At 39.2% G+C, this 14,845-nt stretch overlaps 1 protein-coding gene and 1 long non-coding RNA gene across 2 annotated transcripts; one reads left to right on the forward strand and one right to left on the reverse strand.

Moving 5' to 3' along the window:
• Positions 1–673: 673 nt before the first annotated feature.
• On the forward strand, positions 674–9,752 carry pgd (phosphogluconate dehydrogenase). The gene is made up of 13 exons (XM_066691092.1): positions 674–807; positions 1,968–2,043; positions 2,256–2,435; positions 2,544–2,609; positions 3,612–3,730; positions 4,069–4,138; positions 4,326–4,460; positions 4,642–4,831; positions 6,735–6,865; positions 7,005–7,138; positions 7,740–7,839; positions 8,493–8,615; positions 9,229–9,752. The coding sequence occupies exons 1-13, from the start codon at positions 800–802 to the stop codon at positions 9,346–9,348; spliced, it is 1,452 nt and encodes a 483-aa protein (XP_066547189.1). The 5' UTR covers positions 674–799; the 3' UTR covers positions 9,349–9,752.
• A 4,185-nt stretch (positions 9,753–13,937) lies between these two features.
• Positions 13,938–14,711, reverse strand: LOC136713869 (uncharacterized). Its single transcript, XR_010804987.1, has 3 exons — positions 14,542–14,711; positions 14,343–14,388; positions 13,938–14,083 (listed from the first exon to the last, which is right to left on the reverse strand). It is a non-coding gene; the product is annotated as an uncharacterized LOC136713869 (long non-coding RNA).
• Positions 14,712–14,845: the final 134 nt, after the last annotated feature.

Raw genomic sequence — 14,845 nt, forward strand, 5'->3', positions numbered from 1 at the left:
TGAACACATCTGTGTATTTTGTTAACAGAAAACGTGAAATTGTGTTCTGTGATATTGTTTACTGTCCCAAAGAAAGACAGGAATGAATGTTATCAGAAATAACCCAGATTTGTCCGAAAGGCTCAGTTTCTGCACTGAAATGCACCCCCCTTTGGTGGTACTCAACAACAGTGCGTATTCATGTCAGGTCCCCAGGTGAACAGCAGCAGAGTCTCCCCAGCATCGCAAAGCCAGCCCACACATTTAAGATTAGTTGCACTTTGGGTTGCTCCTCCACATCTGCACTATACACTTGCATTGAATCGTCAAAACTCAGGTAACACCACAGACCTCCAAAATGTAACGTTTCTGTGAGAATGTAACTTGCATAGACGTAAATAAATAAAAAGGGTAAAGTTGGCATGTTCATCTATAACGAGAGACGTTTACATTTTGGGCTGTCAAGTGCTGTACGACGCCATTCAGATCAGAAACCAAAGAGTTTAGTAATCTTTGTAATCTTCTCTCGATTACATTGGCCTTTTTTTCCCTACGCGCCGGATGGAAGGTGAACGCCAGATCCAAGACTGGCATGCGGTGTAAGCCAATCATTATCCTCCTTTCCTCAGCTCAGCATGTTCCTGCCAATGAGAATGATTGGGGGCGGGGCTCGAAGCCGGCTACGTCACTCATTTCGGAGACAGCGCTGTCACTGTGAGTCAGTTAGACGGAGCGGAGCGCAAAGCCAGCCTACGAGGAAGTAGCTGCTCAGATCAGTGCTAGTCTTTCTTTCAGGCGGACCCAACACGCACACATAATCATGGCACAGTGAGTATGACTTTACAAAGCATTGTTTTATTGTTTTGGTCAGCAGTAGTTAAAAATGAATAATGCTTATTCAAACGTGTAAACAAGTGCCGGTTTGCACGGCCGCTTGGGCTTGGTTTTTAGGAGGATTATAAGTTAATTAGCCTAAGTGTTACCCTAAGTAGATGCTTTCAAAACATTATTGTACTGCTTTTAGGGTAGTTTTATAGTACTAATACTATAAGCATCTTAGCAAAGTCTGCGGTATTCCTTCATCTCTAGTTTTATTATAGTCAGCCGAATGATACATGTATCAAGTTGTAGTTATTACAGTTATTATTATTAATAGTAGCACTTGTAATGGTAGTTGTAGCTTAAAACCAAATGTATATTGATTTTAAAAGTGGTCACTCTGAAATGTTTTATTCAGTGCAGCTTAAGGAAGTAACCACGTTAATATAATAATCTAAACACAACTTCCCTGTTAGTAGTGGCAGCCAAAGTATGTATTAAATGTACAAATCAAGTTGAAAGTTTGTATTACATTGTGACAATTTCGTCACTTTTGTACTTCTTTAAATTAATACTCTGCTCTCAATTAGCCTATACGTTATGAAGAACGTTTTGAGGATTTCTACTTTGTATCAGCAACTGCAGCTATGGATTCATTTATTTTAATATTGTGGGCACTTTGTATCTGTAAAGGATTTTAATCAGTACATTGTATAACAAGTTGTACTCACACAGGATATTTAGTTTCATCACTTCCCATAAAGTTTTGCAAAATACACCCCCCCCCCATCCCCTGTCTACCTCCACATCCCCTTGGAGCGGCTAAAAATGATTCCTCTTTTTCAGAAATTGTGTAATTTGTATCTGATTTGAGTGATTCTAAATGTTGGTACATCTTTTTGGCTTTTAAGGCGTGACTTCATTGTAACTAGCTTTGCTCTGAAGAGTTAAACATGCTGCCCTAAAATAATTGCAGAATTCCCTGTCTGTCTTTTATATTCCCATCAGTAGGTTTGCATTTGCTCATTAAAATAACACACTTGTGAGCTTCTGTTCTGCGGTGTATGTTGGGTCTGGGGAACAGCCTTGTAAAGCTCTTGGAGTGGTCTTTCTGCCTGTTGTTAATGAGACCGAAGCCCTTGTGTTGACACTACTGTGTGTTCTTACAGAGCAGACATTGCCCTTATTGGCCTCGCTGTGATGGGCCAGAACCTGGTCTTGAACATGAACGACCATGGTTTTGTGGTAAGTAGACCAAATGCAAGATGCAGTAGAACAAATTGTAAAAATATAGCCTTTCTCCACCAGCAGCACTCCAGTAACTTGAAATACTAGTCCAAGAATAAGAAACAAAACACTTCTATCTTGCGCTAATTTTTAAACACAGGTGCTTAGTGTATGCATTTTCTTTATATATAGATTTCCTTGCAATCTGTACTTTGATGTTATTGTTTCAGGTGTGCGCCTTCAACAGGACAGTGTCTAAGGTCCAGGACTTCCTCCAGAACGAGGCCAAAGACACCAAGGTGGTAGGAGCGCAGTCCTTGGAGGACATGGTGTCCAAGCTGAAGAAGCCACGCCGCATTGTCCTGTTGGTGAAAGCTGGCCAGGCCGTGGATGACTTCATTGACAAACTGGTGAGGGATGGGGGGGTGGAGTGGGCTGGAGCTGTGCCTCTGAAGACTTTGTGTCTGTGTTTCATGTCAGATTTCAGTGAAATATTTATTGTACTTTGTCTGTTGCAGGTGCCTTTACTTGAACCAGGAGACATCATCATTGATGGAGGCAACTCTGAATACAGAGACACTACTGTGAGTAGGACAAGCGGCAAAGGAAAGAGGAGACAGATGCATAGTTACAACATCCTGAGCTTAGACTTACAGAGAACAAACTGAGCCAAGAAAGTTTATTTTGCAAATGTATTTACTTTGACAATAAAACAGCAGTATTTTATATATACGAGTCTGCACTGTACAATGCATTATAACTTTATAATGACAGTTTTCAGTATTTTATGTAAATAGACATTATATATTTAATTCTGAACCTAACATATCTTCGGAGCTATGTAAATAGTGTTTCCAAAACCGGGAGAATATTCCAGGCCCGGATTTCAGGGGCACCTGGGCTTGATGACAAATGATTTACTATGCCTATAAATAGGAAAAATAAGCAATATGGAAACAAAAATATTTAAAAAAGACTAAGCTCACTGTAAACTTTTCCCATGGTGCTTCTCTCTCCTCTCACGCTTTCAGCAGAGTGTGCATGCCACGGTACCTTGCAGGCGCACGCCTCACCCTGTCATACACTCTTGGACACATAAAACATATTAGTTCACTGAACTCCTGAAATCTTAGATTTTCGCCTTATTTTATTAATTAAACTTGAACCCCTGGCCACGTCAACCAGGTAATACTAAATAAGTAAAATAATAACACCTTTTTTGTGTCTGTATTTTATGTGGAGCTGAAATTAAGCACAAACTCAGTTATACTGCATTATTATTTATTAATTCACATAGTTATTATGTATTGATCATATGTATAAACTGAAGCAACTTTGTAGAGCCCCAAGCTGTTTGCAATACCTTGTTTGCATACTTTTTGCATTTGGCTGCTTGGCCGTGTACTTCTTATTGGGTTGCGGGGTTGAGAAATAATTTTCAGTGCCATGGGTCCCCGGGCTGGAAACACTATTTGTAAAGGTCTACCAAAGGAAATTACATAAATGAAATCCTGAAGTTATCAAACAAGGAAAAAGAGACCTAAGTAATGATTTCTCTCATTACTTTGTTTGTTTTGTCTTTGCAGCGTCGGTGCAAGAGCCTGAAGGACAAGGGCCTGCTGTTTGTGGGCAGCGGGGTGAGCGGGGGTGAGGAGGGGGCACGGTATGGACCCTCACTGATGCCCGGGGGACACAAGGAGGCCTGGTGAGAACGGTGTCTCAGCTTCACGAAAAACCTGTAACAGCAGTGAGCCAGTTCAGGCCTAGAAATTATTATTAAATATTATAAAAAATAAATAAAAGTGAAAATTGAAATATTTCTTTCCATTTCCGATTGTTGATCTTCGGTACATAGATGTAAATATCACATTCTATTTCTAAAATCATTTTTCTCAGTTTTTACTTCCTTTGTTGTGTATTTATTTAAAGGTGATGATCCAATCTCTTTTTTAATGTTAAACAGATTTTTAAACTGGATTTTCTGAGCAAATGTAGAGGTTAAGTGTTTGTAATTGTCTGTATTTGATGTTTGTTTCTCTCTAGGCCACATATTAAAGACATTTTCCAGAGCATTGCTGCTAAAGTTGGAACAGGAGAGCCTTGTTGTGACTGGGTAAGTATAACCAGATGCATTTCCCTCTGTATTTTAAGTGATTTGTTAAGCATTGAGATGTCGGCTAAATGCTTCTAAAGCCTTTAAAAAACAAATCACCTTGGACAAGACGGCGGGTATTTAGCGTCAATTTTCATCCTCCGCAGCGCTGAGTCTGAAGCTTTCTCTTGTGGGTGGTGTTGTGTAGGTGGGCGATGAAGGTGCAGGTCACTTTGTGAAGATGGTGCACAATGGCATTGAATACGGGGACATGCAGCTCATCTGCGAGGCCTACCACCTGATGAAGGACGTCCTCAAGATGGACCACGATGAGATGGCCAAGGTGAGACAGATTTTCAACCTGCAGAGGTGAGCTTTCTGCACACCTGCCAACCTGCTTTTAGTAGCAGATAAATCCTTTATTGGCAAAAAAACTAAAAACGGGGGCATTATTTTAACCGACTTCACATGAAAAGCTGAGATGAACTGTTCTAGAAGTGTTACCCTGTGTTTGAATTGTCCAGGCATTTGATGACTGGAACAAGACAGAGCTGGACTCCTTCCTGATCGAGATCACCGCCAATATCCTGAAGTATAGGGACTCTGACGGGAGCCACTTACTGCCCAAAATAAAGGACTCCGCTGGCCAGAAAGGCACTGGGAAGTGGACAGCAATCTCTGCCCTGGAGTATGGCACCCCTGTCACTTTAATTGGTATGTTTTCTTTATCAATCATAATTTCTTCACTGACAAATGTTGTTGGCAACAGTGGCTTTTAGTGCCAAGGTGAACCATTGTATTGTGAAATCTAAAAAAAACTACTATTTAAGCATTTGAATACCCTTCATGCTTTGGGTTTGTGTGGAACTCATGGCGATGACTTCATTTTAACCAGGTATTTACCTAAATTAAAAAAAATATATGCATGTTTCGGATTTGGGGCACTTCTGCACTAAAGCATTTCTGTGACTCTACAAGTCTCTTGATTCTCTGCGTAATGAAAACTATTGAATTACACCACTTTTTTTGCAACTTTCCTATTCCAGCTTTGTTTTATCTAGTGTTTAACAAAGAAATAAAGAGCACCAACAATAGCCCACTGACAAATAAGATTGCCTGCATAATAAGATTGGTGCCTTCTATACCCACACTATAGTCTGTTGTGACATAACGGGGTTTTCTATTGTCCCTTTGCTCTTTGGCTTTTGCTGTCGGAGTGTTTCACAAACAACCTTGTTGTTTCATCAGACCTTGGTTAATCCAGGACGAGGCTGTCTGGCTGCAGGGTTATTTTCAGGCCAGTTACCATGTCTGCTGCTGGCTGCAATGCGTTACAGCACCTTTAAAAATGAACTTGAACATGGCAACTGTCAAAATGTTGCATCGTGGCTCTCACTGAATGAAATCACAAGAACCCATCATGAGCACGATGGGTCGAATGGCCTCCTCTCATTTGTAAACTTTCTTTCTTAACCAGAAAAACCATGGACAGCCAACCTAGCTTAAGAATTGAACACATTGTTTGAGTTGTGGGGCGTGTTCATTGAGAAACGCCAAATTGGCCCATGTCACTGATTTGATTTGTTTCTTGGAAGGTAATCAAGATGAGTTTGGCTGACCTCAAATCAGGAAGATGGAACAAGACTAATATATGAGTTTGATCTGAATGTGGAAAAAAAATGGCCTTTTATTTTAACTTGATAACTTGATTTCTGAACTTATTTTGTCCTCCTTGCATGCCTAGTTTTCAACTTTAAACCTCGTCTAACCAGTATTTTGCAACGAACATAAATGGAAGCTTTGTTGCGGGAGTATGAAACGCGCAGTGTTTTTTTTTCTCTTTTTTTTTTTTTTTACCAGGAAGAAGGGTTGTTTCTAGTAAAACAAGGGAAGTGCTTTTTTTTTCCCTTGTCGTGGAGTCGCCTTCAGTTGAGCAGGACACTAGGGTTGGATTGTTCGGTGTGTGAGGGTGGGTGGGGCTTGTGTTCTTTAGACTGATTTCCATGCTGAGAGTTGCCTAATTCACTGTGACGTGTGATTGATCTACTGCAGCACACTGAGATATTTTTTTGCTAAGTCATGCTTACCAAGGTTTTTTAAATCCATTTATTTTCCTGCATTTCAGGAGTAAATAAGCCAGAGATGTTTGAACAAAGTTACGATCTTAAGCAGGGCTCAAACCTGTGGGTGGGTCTTTTATGACAATGGCACTGCAGGCACTTTCTTGTCATCCATAATCTTATTTTCTTTGTACATGACGTCAGCATTATTAAGCACTCTGTAGAAATGTGATTTTTAGAAATCTCTAATGGCAATAAAGATGTAATTTACCTTTCACCACATTTAACTGTTTTCAATTTTAAACCCAATGCATGCAATTGGCTGTATAAATATACTTATATTAGAAGAATTTATAAAATATAATGCTTACAAAATTGCATGAATAAAAATGTATCTTTTTCTTTTTCATTCCCTGTATGTAAACATTTCTTAATGGAGACCCTTTTCACATGCATGTATAATTAATGCAACAAGTGTAAATGTATTTCTGTGATGACTGTTGGAAACAGTGTCTCCACATGCTTTTGTCAGTTTTTTATTTATCTCTCTCCTATAGGTGAGGCTGTCTTTGCCAGGTGTCTGTCATCCCTGAAAGATGAAAGAGTGCAGGCCAGTAAAATCCTCAGCGGACCCCAGGGAGCGGTGTTTAAAGGGGACAAGGCTGGATTCCTGGAAGACATCCGCAAGGTGGGTTACTGGAGGCTGAATTGTGGAACTAATTTATTCTGTTTTCTAGTTCATGTGAAATGCAATAATGAGAACCAGTCTGTATATTTTCACCAGTATCAGCCTAATCTTTGATTTGTTTTATTTATTTTTAAATTAGGCTCTGTATGCCTCCAAGATAATCTCCTATGCCCAGGGATTCATGCTTCTTCGGCAGGCAGCCATAGAGTTTGGCTGGACTCTCAACTATGGAGCCATTGCACTCATGTGGAGGGGGGGCTGCATAATCAGGAGGTAATTCAGGCCTGTTGTACAAGTTTTGATTACATAATGAATGATGACCGCTGCTAGGTGGAGACCATCACACTCACTATGCCTCTAGAGGTCAAATATTCTACTGCAGAACAGGCACCTATATCTAATGCATTAATTCTCTCTCTCTCTCTCTCTCTCTCCATATATTTTATATTGTGGGTTTAGTAAAATAAAAGCTATAGATGGGTAAATAAGTTATTTTGTATTTCAGCATTACTAAAGCCCCCTCTAGTGGAGAAAATGTGTAACATGGTCTTCTATCATTAACTGCTGAATTTGTTTCTGCAAAATAAACACTAGATGGCTTTTCTATGTAAGTGTCTTATGCAATTCGTAAATGGAGAAACCACAGTTGTGAAACTATGAGAAACTGAAGATTGTGCTGATAGGCAAGCAAAACGACTAACTAGAAAAACATGTTACTTTTTGAAGGTGACTAAGGAGAAATCATATTGAGCCCGTTGAGCTTATCCAGACGGTTACTACAGCTTAATGTTTTGGGGGCAAAACTGAAGAATTACATGTTTTTATTTTCCAATTTGTTGTGCTTATTCTTTTTTATGGGTGTTTTCTCTGACAGTGTTTTCCTGGGAAAGATCAAGGAAGCGTTTGACCGGGACTCTGAGCTGCAGAGCCTGCTACTCGACACCTTCTTTAGCAATGCAGTGCAGGACTGCCAGGTACAGGAAATACAAGTGGCAGGACCACTAAACTGGAGACAGTCCAAATAGTACTGTGGAACACTTCAAACACAATGTATATTTGCTGTGGTTTAATGCCACCTTTTCAAAAGGACGCCTTGGCAATGAGTCAACAACAGAAATTAGATTTTAAAGCAGCTTTCAAACGCTTGTATCAGAAAATGCACCAATTCACACCTAGCAACCAAGACAGGCAGTATTATTTACTTTTCCTCAGCGCACGCTTACCTTCCATTTTGGTGTAATGCATTTAGTATTTGGGGATCTAATTAATAGTTTATGATGTGCCTAATAGTAAACAATGGATGAATAGACATCCCCACTGTTATACTGGCATCCTATTTTAACAAATTACTGTCTGTGAATCTTGGTAGATTTGTCTTCCAAAAAGTAGTTTAGAAGGCTTTTGAAACTCTGACTCTTAATGGTTATAAATGATATCTGTGATTGTTATAACCTTATTTTAAAAATATGCATAATAATAATACTAATGGTCACATTACTCAAATCAAGTTGCACAATTAAAATGTTATGAATGTGTTTTGAGAAAAATCTAGAGTAGTCTTATACTAGATGCATGTTGGGTAAATGGAAATAAATACATTTAATTTGTGCTGTCTTGTCTCTTGTAGGAGTCGTGGCGTCGAGCCGTTAGCACAGGAGTCCAGCAGGGCATCCCCATGCCGTGCTTTACCACAGCGCTCTCCTTCTACGATGGTTACAGACACAACATGTTGCCAGCCAACCTCCTCCAGGTAAGAAGTATATGCACATACAGAGACACAGTTCCTCCTGATCAGCACTGAGCTAATATTAATGCAATTGTGAAACTTACACAGAGTCTGTGACCATTTCACCTCTATTTGCCACTTCTCCATTAAAAACAGTATTTCCCACTTGCCTGTTGGAAATATATCCACTGCTGGAATTATTGGGAGTGTTTGTTTTCTCTTTGTTTCTCACTCATGGGCATGTTAGTCAGACTGGTACCTGTGCCTACACAACCCACTCTAATTGTCAGCAGTGAAAGGGTCATAAAAACCCAATCGGCCGTGTTTTGAGTTGGCAGGTAACATCAGTGGAGTTAGAACAGCTTTCCACAAAACCTCAGATCTCAGAGTGCTGAGTAGGTACCTTGATAACATCAGTTTCCTTTCTTTTTTCAAACACAACAACCAAATTTGAAGCAGTGGCAAAAATGTGCCCTCGATGTTCATCTGACTGATATTTGCCATCTTGTTGTGATTTATAAAATGTAATGTTATTCCATTACTAAATGTATACATGTGTATATGGAATTTATATAATATATAAACAAACACATACACACTCAAAAAATTACAATTGTTTCTTGTGCTTTCTTCACAGGCTCAGAGAGATTACTTTGGCGCACACACTTACGAGTTGCTGTCAAAACCTGGAAAATTCATCCACACAAACTGGACTGGCCACGGGGGAAACGTCTCCTCATCCTCCTACAATGCTTAGTCTGCCTGGAGCCCTCGCACCCCAAGAACCACAAAACAAAGGGCAGCTGAGAGCAAAATGAGAGCCTGTCACACATTCCTTTTGTAATACTAATGTCTCCAGAATATACATGTATAATATATATATTAAAAAATATTTTGAGATTAGACCCCTCCAGGAAGCAGTGGTACCTGATATCCTGTTATTTATAAGAAATTGGAAAATCTTAGTATCAGTAAACAAGTTTATTTCCATGCCCTTTATGCACTGAAGTGTTTAGGTAGGAGCCTGTAGAAGATATGAATTTTGATCCCACCAATACCATCTTTGCTTTCTTCAGTCATGTGAGTTCACTGAGTTAACATTGGATTAACAGTAACTATCGCAGTGTACTAGGCTAAATAAAGATGTACATCTCTTTACAATTAGGCTGTCTGCTTTGTTTATCTTCAGCATCTCTGAAAGGAGTCAAAGGTACCTGGGTGTCCACAGTATTAAATTATATATGCAATATAAATAATACATCTTTAAAAATATAAAGAGTGCATTTAGAATTCCTTTAATGGTCTATACAAAGGATGTGGGATTCAAAAGTACCCTGCAGATGGCAGTCTAGTTTAAAATATGGAAATATGAAATATTATCAGATGTCTTCATCTGAAAAAAAGGAACTGTAAAAATGACTAAATAGGTAACATATGGAAGTGGTTTTATATAGAATACAATCTAATTCAATGAGTGACACAGTGGAGTAAAAACAGTGCAAGACGCAGAAGGTAAAGGAATACGGTGTGCTTGAATGGTGAGCACTGACACCTACAATTTAAACAAAAGTCTGTGTGATTTGATCTTCAATAAACTAATAGTACAAAACGAATGGTCAACGCAGAACTGTCAAGGTAAACGCAAGCTCGGCCCTGGCTCTTCTATTGCCTGGAGCTTTTCGGAAGGAGTTAAGGAAAACTGACTGACTAGAATGGTTACCTCCATCTTTTTTCTAACGGGCAAGCCGATAATGCAAACATTTTTATCATTGACCATCATTTACAGCTAAGAAAGTCATGGCTGACTTTTAGGAAACAAAAATATATATACTGTACATAAAAATTAGTTTACATATGCTTAAAGTCCCGGTGTAATAAAGACAAGCATAACGCAGTAATGGTACAGTAGGTCTGTCCGTGTGGAATAGTCCTGAGCATTATTGTCCTGAGGTTTGTGGTTTGGCTGCTCACGGTTGACATTTCCTTGAAAGATGAGTGATCCTCATTTGCAGCTCATTTTAATTTGGAAGAGCTCTATAAGTGCTAGTTGTAAAATTATGGATGTTCAGGTGTTTCTCCCCTGGTTTGTCCCTTTCAGGTGTCCAGACTCCTGACATGGTACACAGGGTAGGGCTGGTGGAGCGCAGGGGACCTATGATGCTCTCATAGAGAGACTGTGACCCAGGGGCATGTTCATGGGGGACCTCTTCTATTGGACAGCAGAAGCTGTTGTCACAGATCTCCTGCACTGGAAATGGGAACTGCTTAACTGGAGAGAGAGGATAAAGCATTAAAGAGGTAAAACTGCTCTGGTAATGACAGGCATGACATCTTCTGGATGAAGTATACTTAGTAAATGATAGTGGTAGTGACAAAAGTTAATTTTCTCAAAGCAAAAATTCATTTTTTTCAAGCAGGGATGCACTTTTCTCTAGGTACATCTTTAATTTGATTCATGCAGATTGGTGAGTTGAACTGAGAAAGTTAATGGTATTTACCTTCAGTTAGTAGCGTGTGTGTTTCCAAGATCCTTATCTGATGTTCGGCCTGGCTCTCGCTTCTGTGATCCAGGGTTGTGTTAGTGTTGTTCTCCTCACTGCTCTCTCGCACAATCACTACAGTGTCTTCACCGTGTCTCACGCTGCACTGCAGTTTCACATCTGTGCCTTCCTGTGTTTCCTCTCCCACAGAATCGTGCTGAAGACATCCTGTGTTATTAATCGCCTCACACACAGTACCACCACTTCCAGGCTGACTATAATCATTCTCTGATTTAAAGCACAGAGCCTTGGGAAGAACACAGCAGTTTCTTAGTAAATGCACATTTACCAAATGTTAGTACTCTGCCTCTAGCTATCTACCAATATGATCGCAAGGCATTATGGGTGGCGATTCTTATCTGATATTTTAAGATTATGATTCCTTAAATCTTCATGACACAGAGGTAACAAGGGATTGTTCTTCTCCATCCTACCACCCCACCCCCCACCCAACATCCTCCTTTCTGGAAGAAAACCTCTCAACCACTATATTTAAAGTTTTTAGTCATGTTTGAAGTGGCACTGTTCATCCTTTCCACAAAGAGGCTGTGGGCAAATTGGATGCACCTGGCAAATTTTCTTCCGGCACCAGCTGAGAAAATAATAGGGAATGAGAAGCCCATTCAGCTCGCCTCTGTGTGGCAGTGACGTTCCCCGGTCAATCAATTCATCATCACAATTACATATGCACACTCACCAGCTCGATGCTGCACCAAACCGTGTGTCTGTCAATATACATATTTTGCACTTCAATGAGTTTGCATACATCTCTATTTTTCAGTCATGAAAGCTTTCTATTCCACTTGCAATGTGGAAGAAGCGGAAGTTAAAGGACTGACGTACTGACAATGTACAGTTGTTAAGATACATTCAGTCTGCTTTAAATGAGACATTCTGTAGCATGAAATCGTATCGTGACTATTAAATTGAATTTTATCTTGATTTACAGAAAAAAATGAATAATGCGCTGCAAACATGACTCACTCGCTTTTCCAACACTCAGTTTCAGTTGGCCTTTTGATCTCAGGTCATCCTAAATATGCCTTCAAACTGAATTGCTCTAATTTTCAATCAGAGGGTGGGGCAAAAATGTAAATGTAAGTACCTTTGTGCATGCTGAAACATTTGTTCCTGTGAAAACAAAATAAAACATGGAAATGTGTTACTTTAAAAATAATCTAGCTAGCATATATATCTTTTTACAACTTAATATAAAATGATAGTACAGAATGTACTCCAGAAATGTATCAGATGAATTTGCTTACCTTTCCTATACACAGCCCACAGGCAGAGATTCAACAAAACAATGACACAGGCACTGATTCCTGTTGCAGACAGTAAACTGCGATTGTGACACGGATCTGTTAAAGGAAAACACAATCTGTAAAGTTTGTAAGCTGGTAAAATGATTCTTTAAATAAATATAACATTAGCTTTTTGCACAGACTGCTATTGATAATGGTTGGAAATGGAATCAAAAATTACAAATATGAGAATATATTGAAAATTATTGTATTGATTAATCGTGACAAGAATGAGCTCAATTGCTAGTCAAAATTGAAATCGATCTTGGCTTTTGTGGTTTGTTTGTTTTTGTTTGTTAATGAATGACATACACACTTGATTTGGAGACTCAATCGAGAAAAGTTAGAAATGTGAAACACGGATTGACCTATTGACTTTCAGCATACAAAATCAGTGACTGAATCATGCTGTGATTAATTTGAATTTGCCTTTATAATAATCCATATTTGATTATTCAATTTCCCATGTCGTGTACACTAGGCACAATGGAACAAACTAACACACAAACAAGATTCTTCAAAAGAATATCAACATAAATCTTCTTCATGTTAACAAATCTATATGAAATCTCAAATCTCTTTGGTTCTAAGAGCAGAGCGTCTCTGGTTCATATGCCTTGATACTGCACCTGTGTTTGTGCCATTGGTCCCTGGTTCTATTGGGTCAACCTGTCTACATACTCTGTTGGAGGAAGCACGGCATGGGACAGATTCTTGGGTACCATCTGTAATACGGCAAAATAAACACAATTATAAAAACACATAGATACATACCAGCATCTGTTTGTAGATTGAATGGTTCAGATTCTGTATATCATTGGGAATAATAGAATATCAGGCGATCTCACGCTCTAAAACAGCTGCCTTATAAACAAGGAACTGTATAAAGTTATGCAACTCGACCGGTTGAACAAAAACAGGAAGATAATACGCATTATGCAGCACAGAGATGCAGAACTTGGCATGAATGCGGTGCATGGTTTTCATATTCTTCAACAGTGAGCTCTTTGTGGAATTAAGAGTTAAACAAACGTTCCTCTGATCTGATAATCCTGACTGGGCTTCCTGAAGTAGCCGTTCTGTGCTGCTGATAACTGGGGCCACAAGTGTGGTTAAATAGATGAGTTTACAGCAGGCACTTATGTATGTGTAATGGAAACAATCAGTATAAATAAACCATTACTTGTCTTTTTTACAGATCTAGAGCTCAGCTAACCTTTTCCCCCAACCCAAAGTGAAACTCTTGATGTGAATGAGTAGCATCTGCACAATGTGTAACATAACTACTTCTCTAGGACTGGTGAATGGAAAGTCTCAGTTAAACAACCAAACATTAAAGAAAAGACTAGGCATATTTATCTCTAGGGATTTATAATCAAACGGGTGAGAGAAATCATCTGGCTGAAAATGATCAATTAGAGAGTAGACTGTGCATACAAAGTTCATGATTTCATTGGCACTTTGAACAACTGAACTAGAACCACAAAACACAGCCTCATCCTGCATCCCTGGTATAATTATACTCCAAAAAAACACTTCCCTGTGCATTTAGACCTGCACCTGCGACACTCCTTCAAAGTATTCACCAGCTCTGTGTATGTGCCACCTGGGCAGGGCTTGCAGATACAGCCATTTCTGTGATATTCTCCTTAAAAACACACACACACAAAAACACAATAATAATAATAATAATAATAATAATAATAATAATACAAACACTATTATAGCCCAGAAGAATAACCACCACAATTTAAACATACTTTTAAACAAACAATTATTTATAATGGTTAACTACACAAGGGTGTTTAGTGAACTGAACAAAAATGATAAAACAGACACACACACACACACAGTGCGTTTCATTGATTTAGTTGTTAAGAATAAGTAAGAAAGAATACGTTTCTGACCTGCTTGACACTGGGCAGTACACATCTGCTCGTTTCCAAAAGACACCTTTAAAACAACACAGGGATATTTGACAAATGATCTCATAAAAAACAGTGAAGCTTTCTGTCATTTGAGGTAAAAGGAAGAGAGCAGGCTGTTCTCCCAGACAAGCAAGTGCAAAGAACATGTGAAAATGCTTTGAAGCAGCACTGCGCTTACCCAAATCAGGTCCAAAGAAATCACCAGCAACAAAACAGGTTTGCCTTTATTCATCTTAAAAAGGCGAGCGATTCACGCTAATCTGAGGTGTAATATTACGAGTATGACTTTTATTAGTAATAAGACGTGTAGCTCAGGTGTCTTTTGGGTCTGTATTCTCCATGGGCAGAGCATCTCTGAACTTTGGGCAGAACTGAGACAGGAAATCAAAGCCGCTCATTGACATGCGTGCCGGTATGTCTCACACTGTGACCTTTTTGCCTCTGGTTATTATCTTGTCTTTTGGGAAACACGCAGTCACTTT

The sequence above is a fragment of the Amia ocellicauda genome, chromosome 18 (assembly GCF_036373705.1).
Source record: "Amia ocellicauda isolate fAmiCal2 chromosome 18, fAmiCal2.hap1, whole genome shotgun sequence".
NCBI classification, from domain to species: Eukaryota; Metazoa; Chordata; class Actinopteri; order Amiiformes; family Amiidae; genus Amia; species Amia ocellicauda.

Bases quoted from the DNA above. Each gene is read 5' to 3' on its own strand.
- pgd (XM_066691092.1), top strand. The intron at 2,436-2,543 runs GTGAGGGATGGG...TGTCTGTTGCAG, and splicing joins ATGACTTCATTGACAAACTG to GTGCCTTTACTTGAACCAGG. The intron at 6,866-7,004 runs GTGGGTTACTGG...TTTTTAAATTAG, and splicing joins TCCTGGAAGACATCCGCAAG to GCTCTGTATGCCTCCAAGAT.